The 20,750-nt window shown below is 45.4% G+C and overlaps 1 protein-coding gene across 1 annotated transcript; it reads left to right on the forward strand.

Moving 5' to 3' along the window:
* Positions 1–1,074: 1,074 nt before the first annotated feature.
* LOC126986583 (methylcrotonoyl-CoA carboxylase subunit alpha, mitochondrial-like) lies at positions 1,075–14,431 on the forward strand. Its single transcript, XM_050842845.1, has 13 exons — positions 1,075–1,154; positions 1,960–2,173; positions 3,487–3,704; positions 3,951–4,098; positions 5,223–5,360; positions 6,233–6,328; positions 6,729–6,938; positions 7,476–7,769; positions 8,623–8,772; positions 9,865–10,015; positions 10,318–10,505; positions 11,066–11,248; positions 12,597–14,431. The coding sequence occupies exons 1-13, from the start codon at positions 1,120–1,122 to the stop codon at positions 12,705–12,707; spliced, it is 2,136 nt and encodes a 711-aa protein (XP_050698802.1). The 5' UTR covers positions 1,075–1,119; the 3' UTR covers positions 12,708–14,431.
* Positions 14,432–20,750: the final 6,319 nt, after the last annotated feature.

A 20,750-nucleotide genomic window follows, 5' to 3' on the forward strand; every position in this document is an offset into this window, starting at 1 on the left:
TATTAGATTTATATTACTTTCGAACCCAAGTAAAGACGTATTGAGGAGAAGGTGAGAATGAAAGTATAAAGATCTTTGGTATAGGTTGAGCGTCTTCTGCCTATAATTATGGAACGTCGATATACTGACCACGAGGAAATCCACCTATATTTAACTTCCTTTTTAACGTATTAGATTTATATTACTTTCGAACCCATACTAATAATTACGTGTTTTTTGCTCTCTGTCGTAGTAGGCTATACAGTAGTGGTTCAGTTTCCAGTCTCATTGTCAAGTAAATGGGTATCTCTGTCCTAGTAGGCTATACAGTAGTGGTTCAGTTTCCAGTCTCATTGTCAATTAAACGTATGGACGAACCCGCATTGTTATTAAAGAACTTATGGCCATTTTTTTATTACATCAAAGAAAACGGCTCAAAAAGAAAAAGAGGGAAGGAAAAAGTGATTTGAAGAAGTAAGCAGAGAAAGAAAGTTAACTTACGTTGTGGTGATGACGACTATATGTGCTTAGAACCGAAGAATGGAATATATAACCATCTTTTTGCCGCTGTAAGTAATACGTATATAGTTTAGTTAATCACACATGCTAATGCTTATGAAACAGCAGGTTATTTGTGCTTATAAAAGTAACCATACCTACAGACGTCCAACGCTGCTCTTGCTCTTGCTCTTGCTGTACAGGTGCCTCGAGTTTCTTGGTCTTGGTCTTGGCTGGGAGTCGAGAGCAACGTTGCCAGATTGTCGTACTCTGCCTCATATTTATCGACTTCCGACCCAAAAAATGTCTCATGGACCCTAATAAAGAGATTCACTTATAATTATCGTTAAAATAGTTTATTCCTGATGTTTCTTGGCAATAGTTAGGCGTCAGAAACCGGTAAATACGATGCTCTGAGTACGATAATCTGGCACGCTGGTCACGACAACAAACGACCATGAACGCACGCCTGTTACACGGGTTCACAAAATTCTTTCTTCTTTGTTTAGCTAATTTTACACTATATAATCAGCCAAAACAACTCAAAAATATTCACTAATCCACTAGAGGAGAGAATAAAACCAGGGTATCCACAGAAGGGCGGTAAACAGTGCCCCTCCCCCCCAGGGCAGAGGCAGCGCCATGATCCTGAGGGCGAGCAGACGACTTCTAGGCTTGTGAGGACTTATTTTAATGGTTGTGTTGGGCGTTGGTGAGGCAGGGAGGGCGGGTGTGTGTGTTAGCCAGGCCTCTCTTCTTTGGTAGTGGTGGGGGGCCGGGGGGGTGTTCCTACAGGGTCAGGTCAGGGGTTCGCCGGCTCATGACCACAAACATTATATCTTGAGGTTTTATTATTCGTCTTCTCTTGTCTTACGCTACTCCATTATGTCATTCTCTTCCTCTCTATCCTGTTTTCTCATTTATCCTATTGTGTGTTATTTTATTTTGTTTCCCTTGTTTATATAGTCATGTTTTCCCTCTTCTTCTCCTAACCTTCTAATTCTGCCATTTTCCTCCTCTTTATCCTCTTTTCTCATTCATTTTCTTGTTTATTATTTTGTTTTGTTTCCCTTCATTGTATCTCATCATGTTTTCCCTCTTCTCTTCTCCTACCCTTCTCATTTTGCCATTCTCTTCCTCTTTATCCTCTTTTTCTCATTCATCATCTTCTCGTTCATTATTTTTTTTGTTTCCCACTCGGCCTCTTGCAGTCTCCCTATGTTCTTATGTTCTTATGTTCTTGTCATGTTTCCTCACTCATTACTCATCACAAGAAACTCACTATATTGTATTTTGTGTATTTTCAGCATTATTATTATTATTATTATTATTATTATTACTATTACATACACACACACACACACAAGACAAGCCCCTAGAAGCATAAATCACCACTCCACTTCCTACTTTAGAGTCTGAAAATAAAAAGCCCAGTAAAATATCCTCGAGACCATCCACTAACGCTCGTCTTTACTCCCTCAGAGGATGGCGGGTTGTGAGGAGTGGTGGAGGAGGCGGCGGATCATGGTGTCGCCTGCAGCACATGTCATCCGTCCCCCGCCGCCCCATCAACAAGCTGGTCATCGCCAACCGCGGGGAGATAGCCTGCCGGGTGATGCGCACTGCCCGCCGGCTTGGGGTGCGGACGGTGGCTGTCTACTCTGACCCGGACAAGAACTCCATGCATGTGGCGATGGTGAGGTTGCCCTGAGGTGAAGCTTGTCCGAGCAGTCAGTGAGGGACACGGAATGATTGCTGTATTATATGTATTTACCTACCTAGTTGTATTTACCTAGTTTTAATATTACAGGGCCTGGGCTTATGCTGTGTGGTCCCGTCTCCGTATCTATAATTATCCAACTTTTCCTTGAATCTTTGTACACTCTTCGCCGATACTATTTCTTCACTTAATCTGTGTATGTGTGTGTGTGTGTGTGTTGATTAGTGTGTACGAGTGCTGATTTGAAATATCTCTAGTCCTGGTCTTCATCAACGCTGTTTGATTGAAAATAATAGTAGAGTATTATTATTACAAATTATTAAAGTAGGGTGGAAGAGAGTACAGTGATCCAGTGTATGAGAGCATCAACCCATGTATGTGAAAAGCCAGAGCAAGGCATTTTGTATCCCTGTTCCGCCTAGCTACCCCTGTCTAGCTACAAATCATTGGGCCTGGCTTTGAATCCATGCCAGGGGAGTTAGCATGCAGCCAACCTAGCGGGTCATTCTCCTTTTTAGGCTTGGTGATTATTGGGTACTTGAGCTAACCTGGGGAAGGGAGACTGTGGTAGCCTGGATGTTGCCCTTGCCTTGTGTCCTGTGTAATGGCTTCTGTCCCTCTACAAGCTCAAGGGGCCAGTGGGAGAGATGAGTAGCTTTAGAATATGCTCCCAACTGCACCTTTAACCCGGTAGCAGCAGGGATCATGTTTCTTAATGGTTCCTCTAAGTGAGAAAAATGAGAAAAATCATCACTCACACAAACCATTTCATAATATATATCGAAGCATTTGTGATCAGTTTATGTATCATCTAGGTTTAAAGCCACAAATTTTCGCTGTTAGCACGGTAAAGCACAAATTTGGCCCGTCGCTGCTACACGGTAAAGCCACAAAATTGGCCCGTCGCTGCTACAAGGTAAAGCCACAATTTAAATTTGGCCCGTCGCTGCTACACGGTAAAAGCCAAATTGGCCATTCGCTGCTACATGGTAAAGCCACAAATTTGCTGCCCGTCACTGCATCGGTAAAGCCAAAAATTGGTCGCTGCTACACGGTAAAGCCACAAACAGGCCGTCGCTGCTACATGGTAAAACTTTGGCCCGTCGCTGCTACACGGTAAAGCCACAAACTTGGCCCGTCGCTGCTATACGGTAAAGCCACAAATTTGGCCCGTCGCTGCTACATGGTAAAGCCACAAACTTGGCCCGTCGCTGCTACCGGGTTAAATGTCACACAAAACTTGGACCAACCCCCTTACACCCCTTTAACCCTCTTTCTCTCCTTCACAGGCAGACGAAGCATACAACATTGGTCCTGCTGCCTCTCAGGAGTCGTACCTGCGGGGTGACAAGATCCTGGAGGTGGCAACACGCAGCGGGGCCCAGGCGGTGCACCCCGGCTATGGCTTCCTCTCTGAGAATGCTGAGTTTGCTGAAGAGTGTGGCCGGGCAGGGGTGGTGTTTGTGGGGCCCCCAGCCAATGCCATCAGAGACATGGGCATCAAGAGGTGAGGAAGCGGGTATTTATTTATTTATTCATACCTGGGTGGAGTGGAGATGGATGGGTGGTCTCCTTACACCTGTGCCCCTGCCCACCTCGTAGTGAGCAGGTACCAGTGTCAGTCAGGGGTTGTACTATGCCCATGTATGTTATATTTTGACTGGATTTGAGCACCCAATGACCTCAGTGTTGTGTTGATATGATCTGATACTTCCGTCAATTCACTTTTTCATCTCTTCGCTTTGCTGTTCAGTACCTCCAAGGCCATCATGTCCGAGGCATCGGTGCCGGTGGTGGGCGGTTACCACGGCGAGGAGCAGAGTGATGAGAGGCTGGCTGCGGAGGCCCACCAGATAGGCTTCCCAGTGATGATCAAGGCTGTGAGAGGCGGCGGAGGAAAGGTGAGCCAAGGGAGGGAGGGAGGGAGGCTAGGGGGTGGTAGGAAGAAGGTAAGGTGGTGTTTGATTGAGGGATGGGGAGAGAGGACTAAGAAGGAAGGGAAGGAAAGAGGGTGTGCGGGTGGGAGAAAGAGACCAAGACTGTTTGAAGGGGGGCTTCATGGTGCAGTGGTTAGCACACTCGGCTCACAATCGAGAGAGCCCAGGTTCGATTCCCGGGTGAGTTGGAAAAATTTGGGCGGCTTTTCCGATACCCTACGCCCCTGTCCACCCAGCAGTGAATGGGTACCAGGTATTAATCGGGGGTTGTGTCCCGTCTCCTGAGGTCTGTTCCCTTCTATAATTCCTTCCCCTTCTGTCTCTCTCCGGCATATGACCACAGATGTTGCGCCGACTAAACAAAACTTTCCAACTACTGTTTGAAGGGGTTGAGGGAAGGTGAGACATGGACTGCAGATAAAGAAGTTGTGAAGAAATGAGTGAGGCTGGAAAATGGCAGAAATATTGAGACTAAGAGGAGATAAAGATTCACGGTAAAGCCACAAATTTGGCCCGTCGCTGCTACACGGTAAAGCCACAAATTTGGCCCGTCACTGCTACACGGTAAAGCCACAAATTTGGCCCGTCACTGCTACACGGTAAAGGCACAAATTTGGCCCGTCGCTGCTACACGGTAAAGCCACAAATTTGACCCGTCGCTGCTACACGGTGAAGCCACAAATTTGACCCGTCGCTGCTACACGGTAAAGCCACAAATTTGACCCGTCGCTGCTACACGGTAAAGCCACAAATTTGACCCGTCGCTGCTACACGGTAAAGCCACAAATTTGACCCGTCGCTGCTACACGGTAAAGCCACAAATTTGACCCGTCGCTGCTACACGGTAAAGCCACAAATTTGACCCGTCGCTGCTACACGGTAAAGCCACAAATTTGACCCGTCGCTGCTACACGGTAAAGCCACAAATTTGACCTGTCGCTGCTACACGGTAAAGCCACAAATTTGGCCCGTTGCTGCTACCGGGTTAAGAGTATAAAAAAAATTACAATAAGTTCCATATCAGAGAGTTCATTTTCTGTAACATTTCTTAAACCACAGCATCATAAATTGACCTGCTTCCCACCCAGGGCATGAGGATCGCCATGAAGCCCGAGGAGTTCAAGGAGCAGCTGGAGTCGGCGCGGCGTGAGGCCATGAAGTCCTTTGGCGATGAGGTGATGCTCATTGAGAAGTTTGTGGAGCGTCCGCGCCACGTGGAGGTGCAGGTAAGGCTGTGTGATTCATTTCTTTATTATTATTATTTTTCATCAAAGGAGACAACTTATGGGTGAAAAACATAGATGAAAGAGGTCACTAAGAGTAGAAGAGACTCACTGGGTTGCTTTCACAGTCATTTTGTTTGTGTTGATCGTTACCAACTGGGCGATCGGGAAGTGGCGGCTGCGGGGTTAGCCTAGCCCCGCACCTTGCCACACGCTCTCAACACCTCTCGCTTCCTCTGCAGCCGCCACTACCCCATAGGCCAGTTTCATGCGGCAATACCATAGCGTCGATCGCCGCCCTTGGTAACGATCAAAACAAACGAAGTGACTGTGAAAGTGACCCATAGTCCATCCAACCCCATAAGGGAAAATAAGGGCATTGAACAAAAAGAAGAAGAGAAGAAAAAGGAGCAGTCTTAACATATGACACTTAACACAGAACAACAGTTAGGAACGCTATCTCCTTATACTGTTCCGTGTGTGGTGCAGGACAAACTATGTAGAGAAAGCGTTAGTTTGAGAAGCCTATAAGAAAATCCGCCTTTCCAGAGGTGTTTGGTGACCAGAGGACAGAATCATCATGCCTTATGAGACCTGTCGTTCGAAAGTCCTCTGATAACTCCATCCACTATGAACACTTAATCTTTAGGTGACTCTGACGGCACTGAATGAAGTGATGGCCTGGTCAGTACTTCATTCACTGTCATGGGAGCTCCCTAAACACAAGGAGCATTCATAGAGGACAGATTTACCAGAGACTTACCAATGACAGGTCTTGTAAGTGGTATAGTGAGTCTGGCTCCAGCACGTCAGCTACATGTTCCTTATTTTTTTTATAGTGGTGCCAGTCCTTATAATGTCCCATGTGTTGGCAGGTGTTTGGTGACCAGCACAACAACTACGTGTATCTGTTTGAGCGTGACTGTTCCGTGCAGCGCCGACACCAGAAGATCATCGAGGAGGCGCCCGCAGTGAGTGTGTGGCCGGCAGGCTGTGGAGGGCTGTGTGTGGAGTCTTATTATTCATGATTATCTTTTATCTTTCTCTGTTTTCTGTTTCTTGTGGTTGATGTCAAATTCTCCGGACTAAATATAATCTCCTCTGTCAAAGAACATTACAGGAAGTAAGAATCACCTATATATTTGTGCTCAGTAAAGTTAGTCAATCAGTTAATCATTCTTCCCTTTCTTTCCATTCATCCTTCCATCCATCCATCCATCCATCCATTCATTCATTCATTCATTCATTCATTCATTCATTCATTCATTCATTCATCCATCCATCCAGGACAGTTAGGACAGTGGGGCTTAGATATACCTGCCTGTAGTCTAATCACCTCAATCCATGCCTTATCCCATACCAATCTCCCAGCCCGGCCTGACGTGGGATGTGCGGCGTTCGCTGGGTGAGGCAGCGGTGCGGGCAGCCCGGGCGGTGGGCTACGTTGGGGCAGGCACGGTGGAGTTCATCCTCGACCCGTCACACAACTTCTACTTCATGGAGATGAACACGCGGCTGCAGGTTGAGCATCCGGTCTCCGAGATGATCACCAACACGGACCTGGTGGAGTGGCAGCTCAGGGTGAGTGCCTTCAAGTGTTCTTTGTTATGCTTTAATTTAGTCTACCTTCGATACCCTTTGAAATACCTTGCTAAGAAGTGGGTGGGTGTTGTCAAGTGGTGTTTGGTGTGTTTTACTTTAGTCTACCTTTGATACCCTTGATAACAGTGGTATGAAAGGAAAGCATAGAAAAGAGTTGGCAGGAAAGGAAAGGATGGAAAAGGGATGTTAAGAAAGGATGGAGTGGAGGGAAAGGAAAGGATGAAAGGGAGTGTTAGGAAAGAATGGAAAGGATGAAAGGGAGTGTTAGGAAAGAATGGAAAAGGGAGTGTTAGAAAAGAATGGAGTGGAAGGAAAGGAAAGCATGGAAAGGGGTGGAGCGATGTGTACTGAGCTTGTTGTGGAGGGCATGTGTAGCATTGCATGTGGGTGGAGGGGCTGACATTTTCCAGGTGTTGTCTGGTGGCATTGGGTTGCTGTTGAACATATATGGTAAATAAGACTAATTGAATACAGGATAATCAAATAGACTTACTGCATTTCCGTTTTCTTTCACAGGTAGCAGCCGGGGAGCCCCTACCACTCACACAGGACGAAATAAAGCTTTCCGGGCACAGTTTTGAGGCGCGGATATACGCCGAGGACCCCAACGCTGGCTTCCTCCCTGGTGCCGGCCCGCTCACCCACCTCTCCACGCCAGCACCGAGCCAGGACGTGAGGATAGAGACAGGGGTGCGGCAGGGCGATGAGGTGTCTGTCCACTATGACCCCATGATTGCCAAGCTAGTGGTGTGGGGTCATGATCGCAACACTGCACTCAACAAGCTCACCACCTGTCTCTCCCAGTACAATGTGAGTCCCTAAGTGGGTGGGTGCTCTGAATTTCTGTGATACCTCTCTCATGTTAAATAGAGGATGTAAGGACAAGAAAAGAGAGGAAGACAGTCATTGTAGGGGAGTGTTGGTGGGTAATAGATATAAAACTCATTTCCAGAACCTTGATCCATAAAAAGGAAGGAGAAAACAGTCATTGGAGGGGAGTGTTGCCAGACATCAGACCCTTCCTTCCATTACACTCATTTCCAGAACCTTGATCCGTAAAAAGGAAGGAGAAAACAGTCATTGAAGGGGAGTGTTGCCAGATATCAGACCCTTCCTTCCATAACACTCATTTCCAGAACCTTGATCCATAAAAAGGAAGGAGAAAACAGTCATTGGAGGGGAGTGTTGCCAGATATCAGACCCTTCCTTCCACAACACTCATTTCCAGAACCTTGATCCATAAAAAGGAAGGAGAAAACAGTCATTGGAGGGGAGTGTTGCCAGATATCAGACCCTTCCATAACACTCATTTCCAGAACCTTGATCCATAAAAAGAAAGGAAGAAACAGTCATTGGAGGGGAGTGTTGCCAGATATCAGACCCTTCCATAACACTCATTTCCAGAACCTTGATCCATAAAAAGAAAGGAGAAAACAGTCATTGGAGGGGAGTGTTGCCAGATATCAGACCCTTCCTTCCATAACACTCATTTCCAGAACCTTGATCCGTAAAACAAACAAACAAGGTAGCATTTATTATTTTTTTTACAGCAGAGGAGACAGTGCATTGGCGTAAAAAAAACAATAATAAAAAAAAAAAAAAGCCCGCTACATACTGCTCCTAAAATTGGAAGTGATGTCAATTAACAAACCTTTTCACACAGATCGTTGGCCTCAGCACCAATGTGGACTTCCTGATAAGCCTCGCCACCCACCCGAGCTTCCAGGCTGGCGACGTGAGCACAGACTTCATCCCCGAGCACTACCAGGCGCTCTTCCCAGCCAGGACGCCCACCAAGCAACTGCTGTGTCAGGTGGGTGCTGCTGTTGGGCTATTTGCGATCTGTTCCTCTTAACCCCTTGACTGTGGATTTCCTACAATAAGACATCAAGCTACACAAATGGAACAAAAAGTGGCTGCTACAATTCAGTGAAGAAAAATGTAAAGTCCTGCACCATGGGAGGGGATATCCAGCACACCGATACCACATGGGAAACACTCCACTATCCACCACAGAGGCAGAAAAAGACCTGGGACTATGTATATGTTACCAGGCTACCAGTGAAAGCCAAATCTGTGCCAATGCAGCGGGTGGGTTTAATTTGGGGTTGAAGAAGAATAGAAAAGGAAGAACATTATGATTACACTGCAAACTCACTGCTTCCACCTTATATACTGGGTGTGCGTTCTTTCTGTGTTGTCTGCTGTCTGTCCCTGTTGTTCTGTGTTGGTGGTGTTGGGAAGGAAGGAAAGGAGAAAGGATAATGAGGAAGGGAAGGATATGGACTCAGATTTTTACAGTTTAGTGATCTGTGGAATTTTAGTGATGAGTTTTCAGCTTATATATCATGTGAACTGTTGTGATGTAACTTGTTTATATTACAAAACTGTGTGTATAAGACTGCTGTAAGTTTTATAGGAGCAGTGCAGGGCAGGCTTTTATGTTATCTTTTTGCCGTTGCCCTTGAGCTGTTTCTTCTACTATCAGAAAGAAAAAACGCATGGATGTATGTGTTGATGTATGTGTGTTTATATAATTTACTATGGCCTGATTGTGTGGTGTTTGCATATGTGTGTGTGTGTGTGTGTGTGTGTGTGTGTGTGTGTGTGTGTGTGTGTGTGTGTGTGTGTGTATTTATTTACCTAGTTGCCTATTTATGACATCCGGGAAAAGAGCTACACTCGCGCTGTCCCGTCTCCATATCCTCTCTTATCCAACTTTTCCTTAAAATCATGAATGTTTCTTGCACAAACCACCACCTTCTCCAGTCTATTCCACAGTTCAATGCTTCTGTTTGGGAAGTGTGTGTGTGTGTGTGTGTGTGTGTGTGTGTGTGTGTGTGTGTGTGTGTGTGTGTGTGTGTGTGTGTGTGTGTGTGCTAACTTTCACATGCTACCCCCACAGGCAGCCTTGGCCCAGGTGTTGGAGGAGGAGCTGGAGGGAATCCGCAAGGTGGCTGCCTCACAAGACCCCACCTCACCCTTCCGCCCCTCCCCCACACCCAGGATCAACCACACACTCGTCCGCACTCTGCCACTCACCTGCGAGGGCAAAGGTGAGCATCAACACCAACACAGGGGCTTCGTGGTGCAGTGGTTAGCACACTCAGCTCACAACCGAGAGAGCCCGGGTTCGATTCCCGGGCGGAGTGGAAAAATTTGGGCGGCTTTTCTGATACCCTATACCCCTGTCCACCCAGCAGTGAATGGGTACCAGGTATTAATGGGGGGTTGTGTCCTGTCTCCTGGGGTCTGTTCCCTTCTCCTATAATTCCTTCCCCTTCTGTCCCTCTCCGGCATATGATCACAGATGTTGCGCCGACTAAACGAAACTTTCCAACTGTCTTGTGTCTTGCAGTGGAGGAGGTCAGGGTGGAGTACTTGGGCGAGGGCAAGTACTGCATGACCGTGGGCGGCGAGAGCTTTGAGGTGAGCGGCTCCCTGGTGCTGGACAACAACACACGCCTCCTCTCTGTCTCTGTGGACGGCTCCATCGCCAGGTCGTGTGTGGTGCTGGACGGCCGGGACACATATCTCTTCACACAGGTGGGCGGGGATGTGCAGTGTTGTGTGTTCAGTGTCTTTATTTCACTTTTATTCTTTTCTCCTACTCCTCCTGTTTTCCTTTCTCACTGTTTCTCTCTTGTGTCCTTTCTCTTTTTCTTTTATCTTTCTTTATTTCCCATTTGATCTTTTTTCTCTTATTTCCTCCTTTCTTTACTTTCTCTCATTTTCCTCATGGTTGTGTTCTGAAGTAGCTCTTTGTTCTTGCTTCTTATTAATGTGAAGGAGACAGACCAAGAGCAAGATGAAAGATATAAGTTTGAGATATCTTTGACATGCTTCTCCCAGTAAGAGATACAGAGGAGGATACCAAAGAAACATTGATCAAATTAGTATAAAAGATTTTGACAGAGTAACTTTTTCTGTTGTTATTGGCATATTGATATTAACCACCACCTTCATGAATCGAGTAGCAGGCTTTTTTTTTTATTATTGTTTTCTTTTTTGTGTGCCCTTGAGCTGCCTCCTTTGCTGTAAAAAAATAAATAAATAAAAAAAAAATTATGCTTTGCTATAAATCTCTTTTTGTTTCTCCCTTCCAGAGTGGCGGCTGGAAGGTCAGTGTGCCGGCCCCAAAGTTTGAGTCCGAGCTTGGCAAGGTGATCGGCGCAAGTGGCGGTGCCGTGGCCCCCATGCCTGGCGTTGTGGAGAAGGTGTTTGTGTCGCCCGGCCAGACGGTGGCTGCTGGTGACCCCCTGGTGGTGATGATCGCCATGAAGATGGAGGTGAGTGCTGGCCTTGCCCTATAGCTGCTCTGTCATAGTAACCTTAACCCGGTAGCAGCGGGGATCATGTTTCTTAATGGTCCCTCTAAGCGAGAAAGAGGAGAAAAAATCACCCCTCACACAAACCATTTCATAATATATATCAAAGCATTTGTGATCAGATTATGTATCATCTTTTTTTGGGGGCTTATATCATGGCACAAATTTGGCCCGTCGCTGCTACACGGTAAAGCCACAAATTTGGCCCGTTGCTGCTACACGGTAAAGCCACAAATTTGGCCCGTCGCTGCTACACGGTAAAGCCACAAATTTGGCCCGTCGCTGCTACACGGTAAAGCCACAAATTTGGCCCATTGCTGCTACACGGTAAAGCCACAAATTTGGCCCGTCGCTGCTACACGGTAAAGCCACAAATTTGGCCCGTCACTGCTACACGGTAAAGCCACAAATTTGGCCCATCGCTGCTACACGGTAAAGCCACAAATTTGGCCCATCGCTGCTACACGGTAAAGCCACAAATTTGGCCCGTTGCTGCTACACGGTAAAGCCACAAATTTGGCCCGTTGCTACTACGGTAAAGCCACAAATTTGGGCCGTTGCTGCTACACGGTAAAGCCACAAATTTGGCCCATTGCTGCTACACGGTAAAGCCACAAATTTGGCCCGTCGCTGCTACACGGTAAAGCCACAAATTTGGCCCGTTGCTGCTACACGGTAAAGCCACAAATTTGGCCCATCGCTGCTACCGGGTTAACTTCTTGCTTTGAACTTTAGCTTATGACTACTTATTTATTAATTGTCTTATATCTCTAATCCTTCTTTCCTTACTTCTCACTCCTTCCCAATCTCTTCAATATCACTTACTAATACCAGTGGAGCATTTTTTCTCTTCACATAACTTACTCTTTTAAATATATACCTTAACACTGCTTGGTCTTTTCTTTCTAGTGCAAGAATAATGTTAATTCAATCCAGTTCTCATTGATATTGATTGCTCTTTTCATACACTGAAGGTCTGTGAGCATCCAACAATCAGCTCTTCTCTTATGAGCATCCAACAATCAACTCTTCTCTTATGAGCATCCAACCATCAGCTCTTCTCTTTTGAGCATCCAACAATCAGCTCTTCTCTTTTGAGCATCCAACAATCAGCTCTTCTCTTATGAGCATCCAACAATCAGCTCTTCTCTTATGGGCATCCAACAATCAGCTCTTCTCTTTTGAGCATCCAACAATCAGCTCTTCTCTTATGAGCATCCAACAATCAGCTCTTCTCTTATGAGCATCCAACAATCAGCTCTTCTCTTATGAGCATCCAACCATCAGCTCTTCTCTCCTCTCCTTGCAGTATGTGATCAAGGCAAGCAGTGCTGGTGTGGTGGAGAAGGTCCTTTTCACGCCGGGGCAGAGTGTGGCCAAGAACGCCTCGCTGGTCAAACTGAAGGAGGTGGAGGAGTAAGGGAGGAGGCACAGAGCAGGCCAGAAGGATGTGTTGCCTGCCTGCGTGAAGGGAAGGAAGGAACACTAGCTAACAGTTACTAGGGGCTGCTTTCACAGTCACTGCTTGTTTTGATCGTTACCAATGGCGGCGATCGACGCTATTGTTTTTCACTGGCCTATGGGGTAGTGGCGGCTGCAGAGGAAGCAAGAGGTGTTGAGAGTGTGTGGCAAGGTGCAGGGCTAGGCTATGTTAAAAATTATGTTAAAAATTCTTCTCAAGGCTCTGATATATTTGCCGGTAGAGTGAATGGAAGTCTCAAGAAAAGTGACCATAGAAATATTATTCAAAAAGGTAGATTTCTGCATGAGTATATACAGTACAGCTAATTGTGAAGTATGTGATTGAGCAGCTAAGGGAAGAGTCTTATGGCTGCATTAAGGGAGAAAAGGAACAATAAGTAACAGTTGCTAGATGTTCCTATAAGTTGTTAATATATGGTGGAAGCATGATGTAATTTTGAAGTTTAGTCGCCCCTCAAATAGTACGGTTTCCTATAGTTGGGTTTCAGTTTTATACGGATTGTCAAGGAAGATTTAAGGATATTCAAATTTCCTGCTTGTCGGGAAATTTAAAAACCCTAAAAAAATCTATAAAAATCCACATAAAACCAAAACCGAGGTACTGGAAACCGTACTATTTGAGGGATGACCATATTTTATCAAGCAGCTAAGGATGTGTTGGGTTGTGAGGCGTTGCTAGGTACAATCAGTAGATGTTGCTGATAACTGGGTGGGGTTGAGGGAAAGACTAACTGTGATTTGTGAAGTAGTATTAATTTAGGGGTGTAATTAATTGAAACCTTAAATAGGAGAAACATAGGATATTTCTCTTACTCTAGGTGCTAAACTGCCACTCACGGTAGGTAGAAGGGCTGCCAGGTATAGGTCAGTGGGCTTTTTGTGGACCCCTTGCGTTCATATGTTCAATGTAAAAGAAGGGTTGAATAGGAGAAACATGGGATATCTCTCTCACTCTAATAATGTAAAAGAAAGGTTGAGAGATAAAAAAAATCTATGGTGTAATGAGCTATGATGAATTAATGGGATGGGAGAAAAAGTAACCTGAAATATTTGATTGTATTCCCTTATTTAGTGTGTAGGGGACATGACCTGAGTGTGGCGTAAGAGCAGCAAGGGTGTGAGGCATGAGTGGAAGGAGGAAAGGAAGGAATTCATGATAAACATATAATTAGGACCAATACAAAGGGAGGGACCATAGGGAAATCAGTACACTCAGGTTGGTATTCTTAAACGGCCCTGCCTCTCACATCAACAAAATCCAAAGGCCAAAACGGAGATCAGTCGGGTTCCAATGAGTGTTTTTGTAGGTTCATGGTACAGAAGAAGGGTCAAACTACCACCAGGGTTATTAAACTACCCCTGGAAAGGCCCACAACTCCTATGAAAGCCTTGCCAAATATGTGTGCTTGGGCGAGAAAGTGTTTAACAATCCGGCCATCAGCCCCGCACTATGTCCGCGCTGTAGTGGTTAGCGCCTAACCTAGAATTCGTGGGCCCAGGATTGACCCCAGCCAGCTTCAATGTTGTTATGGGTGTAGGATTCTAAGCTCTTGTTCTCATCTTTCACACATAGATATTTCCATGATATGTACAGTATATTTATATTTAGGTGGCTCTGAGGTGTATATCAAGTACAAAATAAAAAAAAATGCCACATACCAACACATGAGTACCCACTGGTGTTATAACGCGGTGTTCCCTAGGTTAGGTTAGATTAGGTTAGGTTAAGGGCCCTCTAAGTAAAATAATGAGAAAGAATCATCACTCACGCAAACCATTTCATAATATATATCAACGCATGTGTGATCAGTTTATGCATCATCTATTTTCGAAGGTTTTATCATGGCAGAAATTTGGCCCGTCGCTGGTACACGGTAAAGCCGCAAATTTGGCCCGTCGCTGCTACCGGGTTAAAAAGGTCCCTTTCACACGCCGCGGACGAAATTCAACGCGGGCCCCCCTTGGGTCGTCTGTGGGCCCGCATAGCAGCAAAGGGTACAGTGTTCAATGTGAGTTTTCACACGCCGCGAAAGAAAACTCCTTCAGTATCCTGGTTGATTTCAATGTGATTTTTCGTGCGTTCATTTTCCTGTTTCACTTTTTATTTTTAACTTTATTTATAGGAAGAATTTTGATGCTCTTCTCCCTCGTGTTTACTTCCTCCTCTTCCCTCTCCCTTTTCACTCTGCCATCTATCTTAATTTTAGGTCTTTCATTTTATTAATTTTATTCCTTTATCTCCCTTCCTCCTCCAGCTCTATTTTTGTCTCTCCCTTCCTCCAGATGACCTTCTTTCCCTGGCTTTCATTACATTTCCTGTCTTTCCCGCCCCCTTCCACCTTCGTGCGGGCGGCGGCCAGTTTTCACCCGCGCCGTCTGAAAGGATACGCGGGCAAGTGTGAAAGGGGCCTCAATTGAGTTGTGATATAATAATTAAAATAGAGGATAGAAGTCACACCTGAGTCTTTATTATTAGGGAACGATAGGCAGAAAAGAGTTGCAATAATGGAGAAAGATATAAAAGCTGAAAATGGAGGAAAAGGAAAAAGAGTCTGAAAATAGAGGAAAAGGAGACACTGATGGGAAGGAGAAAACAAGTAAAGAAGAAAATGGGAAGGAAGGAAGGAAGAAGGGAATAGACATATACATATATACTCGTGTGTGTGTGTGTGTGTGTGTGTGTGTGTGCATCCATTTTATACGCTGACGTAACCTGACCTACAAACAACCTACGTATCTCTCCTATTATTATTATTATTCAACCTCGAACTGTGATGATAGGGATGGCGGGGCGGAGAGGGACAACGAGGATAAGGTTATTTTATTTTACAGTTATTTCATTTTCTAGTTAACTGGTGTGCATTTAGGGAGGTGACAAGGGAAGAGGGAAAGATGATGGGAAAGGCAAGGCGGGAAATAGGAGCAGAAGAGGGTGGGAAAGAGGAAAAGAAGAGAGCAATGATGATGGTAGGGACGGGATGGAGAGGAAGGAAGAGGATAAGGGGGCTAGGCAAGGGCAGAAGAAGGCGAGAGGGAAGGAGGATGGAAGAAGGAAGGGCAGAGATGATGGGGGGGGGGGGGGAGGCGGAGAATAGGGACGAAGATAAGGGGTGGGCAAGGGAGAAGAGAATGGGAGGGAGGAAGGGAAAGTAGAGAGAGGGAGAGGATGATGGTAGGATGGGCGGAACGGAAAAGAGGAACGAAAAAGATAAGGGGTGGGCAAGGGAGAAGAGAATGGGAGGGAGGGAAAGTAGAGAAAGGGAGAGGATGATGATAGGATGGGAGAGGTGGAGAAGAGGAACGAAGATAAGGGCTGGACAAGACTGGGCGGGTAATGATGGCAGAAGAGGGAGGGAAGGAGACTCGATCAATAACATGCCCTTTAAACAACAACTACATCACAACCATTAACGAATCTACACCATACATCTGCACACTCCTATACTAGACTGTCTCTCCCTCTCCCCAACCTGTACCTTCTCCACTAACCCACTTCCTCTTCTTACTATACCCTTGATTAAAAAGAAGAGGGCGGTGATTGTGGGTGGAGTGAAAAGGGGGAAGAAAATGAAGGCGATATGGGCTGATGCAAGCAAGGGCAGACACAGAGAAAGAGCGCGAGAGAGGTGACTCGGCGTATGGTAAGAAGCTCCCATATATAGACAGGAGTGGCGAGGTAACGGTCTGGTTAACACTACTAGAGGGACGTACCTGAGTGCTATACGCGGCCAGCGGTCTCATTCTGTAGTCAGCGCACGGACGGACAGAATTAAGATGAGGCTGATAACCTACTCGTGTTTGAATGAAAAAGATACACTCGTAGCAACAAACGTTCGGGGCTCTTGTTACGAACGTTTTTCAAGGTCAGAGAGGAGTTACGTTGGGCTGGCATGAGTGTTTTTTTTTTCCCTTCACGCCGCGGAAGTCTTGGAAATCTACCGCCAGGCTCAGGATATCACCCTTGGACACCCCGACAACTTCTGCGAGAGCCTTTTTGGTGTCGGGGAATCTTCTTGTTGTTTTTCTTTTCTTCGGTTCATTCTCTTTTGGTTTTGTTCTGGTTTTGTTCTTGTTCTGGTTTTCGTGTTTTGTTTTTTGTTTTTTCTTGTTCTTTGTCTTTTTTTTGTCCTTCATCCTCTTCTTCCGACTGGTACAACACCATCATCATCATCATCATCATCAATAACAACAACAACAACAACTACTACTACTACTACTACTACTACTACTACTATCATATTACTGGTTTTACATATCATGATAATAATTTATGTTTGTAAGTATGAAGCCTAGATCATTATGTAACTCTGTGTGTGTGTGTGTGTGTGTGTGTGAGAGAGAGAGAGAGAGAGAGAGAGAGAGAGAGAGAGAGAGAGAGAGAGAGAGAGAGAGAGAGAGAGAGAGAGAGAGAGAGAGAGAGAGAGAGAGAGAGAGAGAGAGAGAGAGAGAGAGAGAGAGAGAGAGAGAGAGAGAGAGAGAGAGAGATGGGCCACGGCTTTATTTATCTTTTTTTTAATTTATTATTTACATTTATTTTTATTTTTATTTGTACATGAGCCAAACTAATCTTACACGCTCCCGTTTGTCTCATGTCCGTTCCCTCGTCGTTCATGAACACTCATCCCTTCTTCCCCTCCTTCAGTTTGGCTCGTTCCATCCTTTCTCCTTCATTCTCATAGACCCATACGTTCATCCCTTTCTCTTCCCCCTATTCAGTTTTTCCATCCTTTTTTATACTCCTTCATTCTTTAAATACTCGCGTTCATCCCTTTTTCTTCCCCCTATTCTGTTTTTCCATCCTTTTTTATACTCCTTCATTCTTTAAATACTCGCGTTCATCCCTTTTTCTTCTCCCCTATTCAGTTTTTCCATCCTTTTTTACACTCCTTCCTTCTTTAAATACTCGCGTTCATCCCTTTCTCTTCCCCCTGTTCAATTTTTCCATCCTTTTTTAATACTCCTTCATTCTTTAAATACTCGCGTTCATCCCTTTCTCTTCCCCCTATTCAGTTTTTCCATCCTTTTTTATACTCCTTCATTCTTTAAATACTCGCGTTCATCCCTATTCCTTTACTAATACGCTTGTTCTGCTCATAAACGTTCCTCCTCGCCCCTCCCTGCCACGCCCATCTCTTCCCCCCTGACCATAAACGTTGATCCAAATTAGGAAGGCGGCGGGCAGGGTCGTGGGGGGCGGGGCCATACATTAAGCTAACGAGTGATTTGCGTCCAGAAGCGGGCAGGTGATGGCGCTCGTGTAGAAGGAAGAGAAGCAATTATATTTATCAGAGAGGGAAAATAAGCAGATAAAAATACTCGCCGGAAAGAGTATATCGTAAAAAGGCGCATCCCCTGAAAATTGTACTATATATCAAAATAAAGGTGAGGAAGATAGGTGTAATTATATATATTTTTATAGAAAGGGAAAATGGGGAGATAACAACACACCAGGAAAATGGATCGTGAGAAGGTGCGTCCCTAAAATAAGTTAATCGGTACTGTATGTAAAAGTGAAGGTGAGGAAGATAGGTGTAATTATATATATTTTTGAAGAAAGGGAAAATGGGGAGATAACACACCAGGAAAAGGGATCGTGAGAAGGTGCGTCCCTAAAAAAAAGTTAATCGGTACTGTATGTAAAAATGAAGGTGGACAAGTTAGGTGCAGTTATATATATTTTTGTAGAAGGGGAAAATGAGTAGACAGCAATGGGCTACACACCAGGAAAAGGGACCGTGAGAAGGTGCGTCCCTAAAAAAAGTTAATCGGTACTGTATGTAAAAATGAAGGTGGACAAGTTAGGTGCAGTTATATATATTTTTGTTGAAAGGGAAAATGAGGAGACAGCAATAGGCTACACACCAGGAAAAGGGACCGTGAAAAGGCGCCTCCCTAAAAAGTCAATCAATTATGCCTATCAAAACGGAGGTGAGCAAAAAGCAGAGATACAGTTATATATATTAGAAAGGGAAAGTGGACAGATTAAAGTACACACCAGGAGAGAAAGCCAAACACGAAACACGGAAATTCGCAATACGTATAGAGAAAGAAAGTCGAGGAAACCATATAGGAAATCTTAGTATCAGGTTTGAATAGAAAAAAAAACCCATTACCATTACTGAGAATATAGTTTGGTTTATACGCTAATAAAAACTTAGTTGGACTATGGTACGCCCTTAGAGAAGATATCAGCACATTCCCCCATTTTCTCCCCTTATATCAGCCCCAGCACGCGGCCTTGGCTGTGTTGTTCGTCTCGTTGCTGTGTCGGCGGCGTGGGGGCGGCGGGGCGGCGGACTCAGGCTAGGCGACTCAGGGCGGGGGATGCTGAGTGGGCGTTGACAGGCCGCCTCTTGATTGGCACTTTGTTGAGGCGGGAGAAAAAGTGGTCGAGTATGCGTTCATTAGTTCAAGGGGCGTGGACTTCTCGATATGTTACCTGATAGTGGAGTGAGTGTAGGTACAGGTTAGGTTAGGTTAGGTTAGGTTAGGTTAGTGAAATAAAAAGAAGGAAAAGTAGTCGAGGTATGCATTCATTAATTTAAGGGGCGTGGACTTCTTGATATGTTACCTGATAGTGGAGTGAGTGTAGGTACAGGTTAGGTTAGATTAGGTTAGGTTAGGTTAGGTTAGTGAAATAAAAAGAAGGAAAAGTAGTCGAGGTATGCATTCATTAATTTAAGGGGCGTGGACTTCTTGATATGTTACCTGATAGTGGAGTTAGGTTAGGTTCGGTTCGGTTAGATTAAGTTAGGTTAGGTTAGGTTAGGTTAGTGAAATAAAAAGAAGGAAAAGTAGTCGAGGTATGCATTCATTAGTTCAAGGGGCGTGGACTTCTTGATATGTTACCTGATAGTGGAGTTAGGTTAGGTTCGGTTCGGTTAGATTAAGTTAGGTTAGGTTAGGTTAGTGAAATAAAAAGAAGGAAAAGTAGTCGAGGTATGCATTCATTAGTTCAAGGGGCGTGGACTTCTTGATATGTTACCTGATAGTGGAGTTTGGTTAGGTTCGGTTCGGTTAGTCAAATAAAACGAAGGAAAAGTTGTCGAGGTATGCATTCATTAGTTCAGGACAACACACAAAGGAAAAGAAGTCCAGCATCACATCACCTTTTAATGTGACATAGTATAAGCTTAAACATTACATATGATTTGTGTTTATGATTATTTAGTTGGGCAGGCCACTGTAAGATTGAGGCGAAGGGAAGGTTTAAAACATCATTTGCAACATCACACATGAACTTGACCATAAAACAGTGAAGTGTGTGTGTGGGGGGGAAGGGAGGAGTTAGGTGTGTGAGTGTGTGTGTGGGGGGGTTAGGTGTGTGTGTGGAGGGGGGTTGGGGTTAGGTAGGTGTGTGTGTGTGGGGGGGGGAAGGTTAGTAAGGTGTGTGTAGGTGTGTGTGTGTGGGGGAGTGAGGTAGGTGTGTGTGTCGGGGGGAGTGAGGTAGGTGTGTGTGTGTGTGTGGGGGGGGGGAGGTAAGTGGGAGAGGGGTTGTTCTCGGGGAGTCATAACATGGTTGTGTTATGGCGCCTATACAGTACAGTGACGCATGCATGTGTCGAAGTCTGAGGGGACAGTGCCTTCAGCGATGTGTGTGTGTGTGTGTGTGTGTGTGTGGAGTGGCGTGCAATGGGTCGTGACTGGCGCGGGCTGGGTTGGGGACGCCGCCGCTCACCCGTGACGCAACTCAGCCTGGAAACATTTAGGTCCATATTTTTAAGCATTTCTGCGCCCAAGAACACGTAATTTACTAGTCTTTCGTGGGAGTTTAGGGCATTTCCAGGGGTACTTTTATGACCCCGGTGGTAGTCTGAGCCTTCTTCTGTACCGTGAACCTAAAAGATCACTCATTAGAACTCGATTAACCTTCTTTTTGGACTTTGGAAATAGTTGGCGTGAGGGGCGGGAGCACCTGACAATACCAACCCTAGCCCGAACGTTTGCTGCCAGAGTCCGTGCCGAGGAGCCTGCGCCTGTG

This window comes from Eriocheir sinensis, chromosome 62 (genome assembly GCF_024679095.1).
Source record: "Eriocheir sinensis breed Jianghai 21 chromosome 62, ASM2467909v1, whole genome shotgun sequence".
NCBI lineage: Eukaryota > Metazoa > Arthropoda > Malacostraca > Decapoda > Varunidae > Eriocheir > Eriocheir sinensis.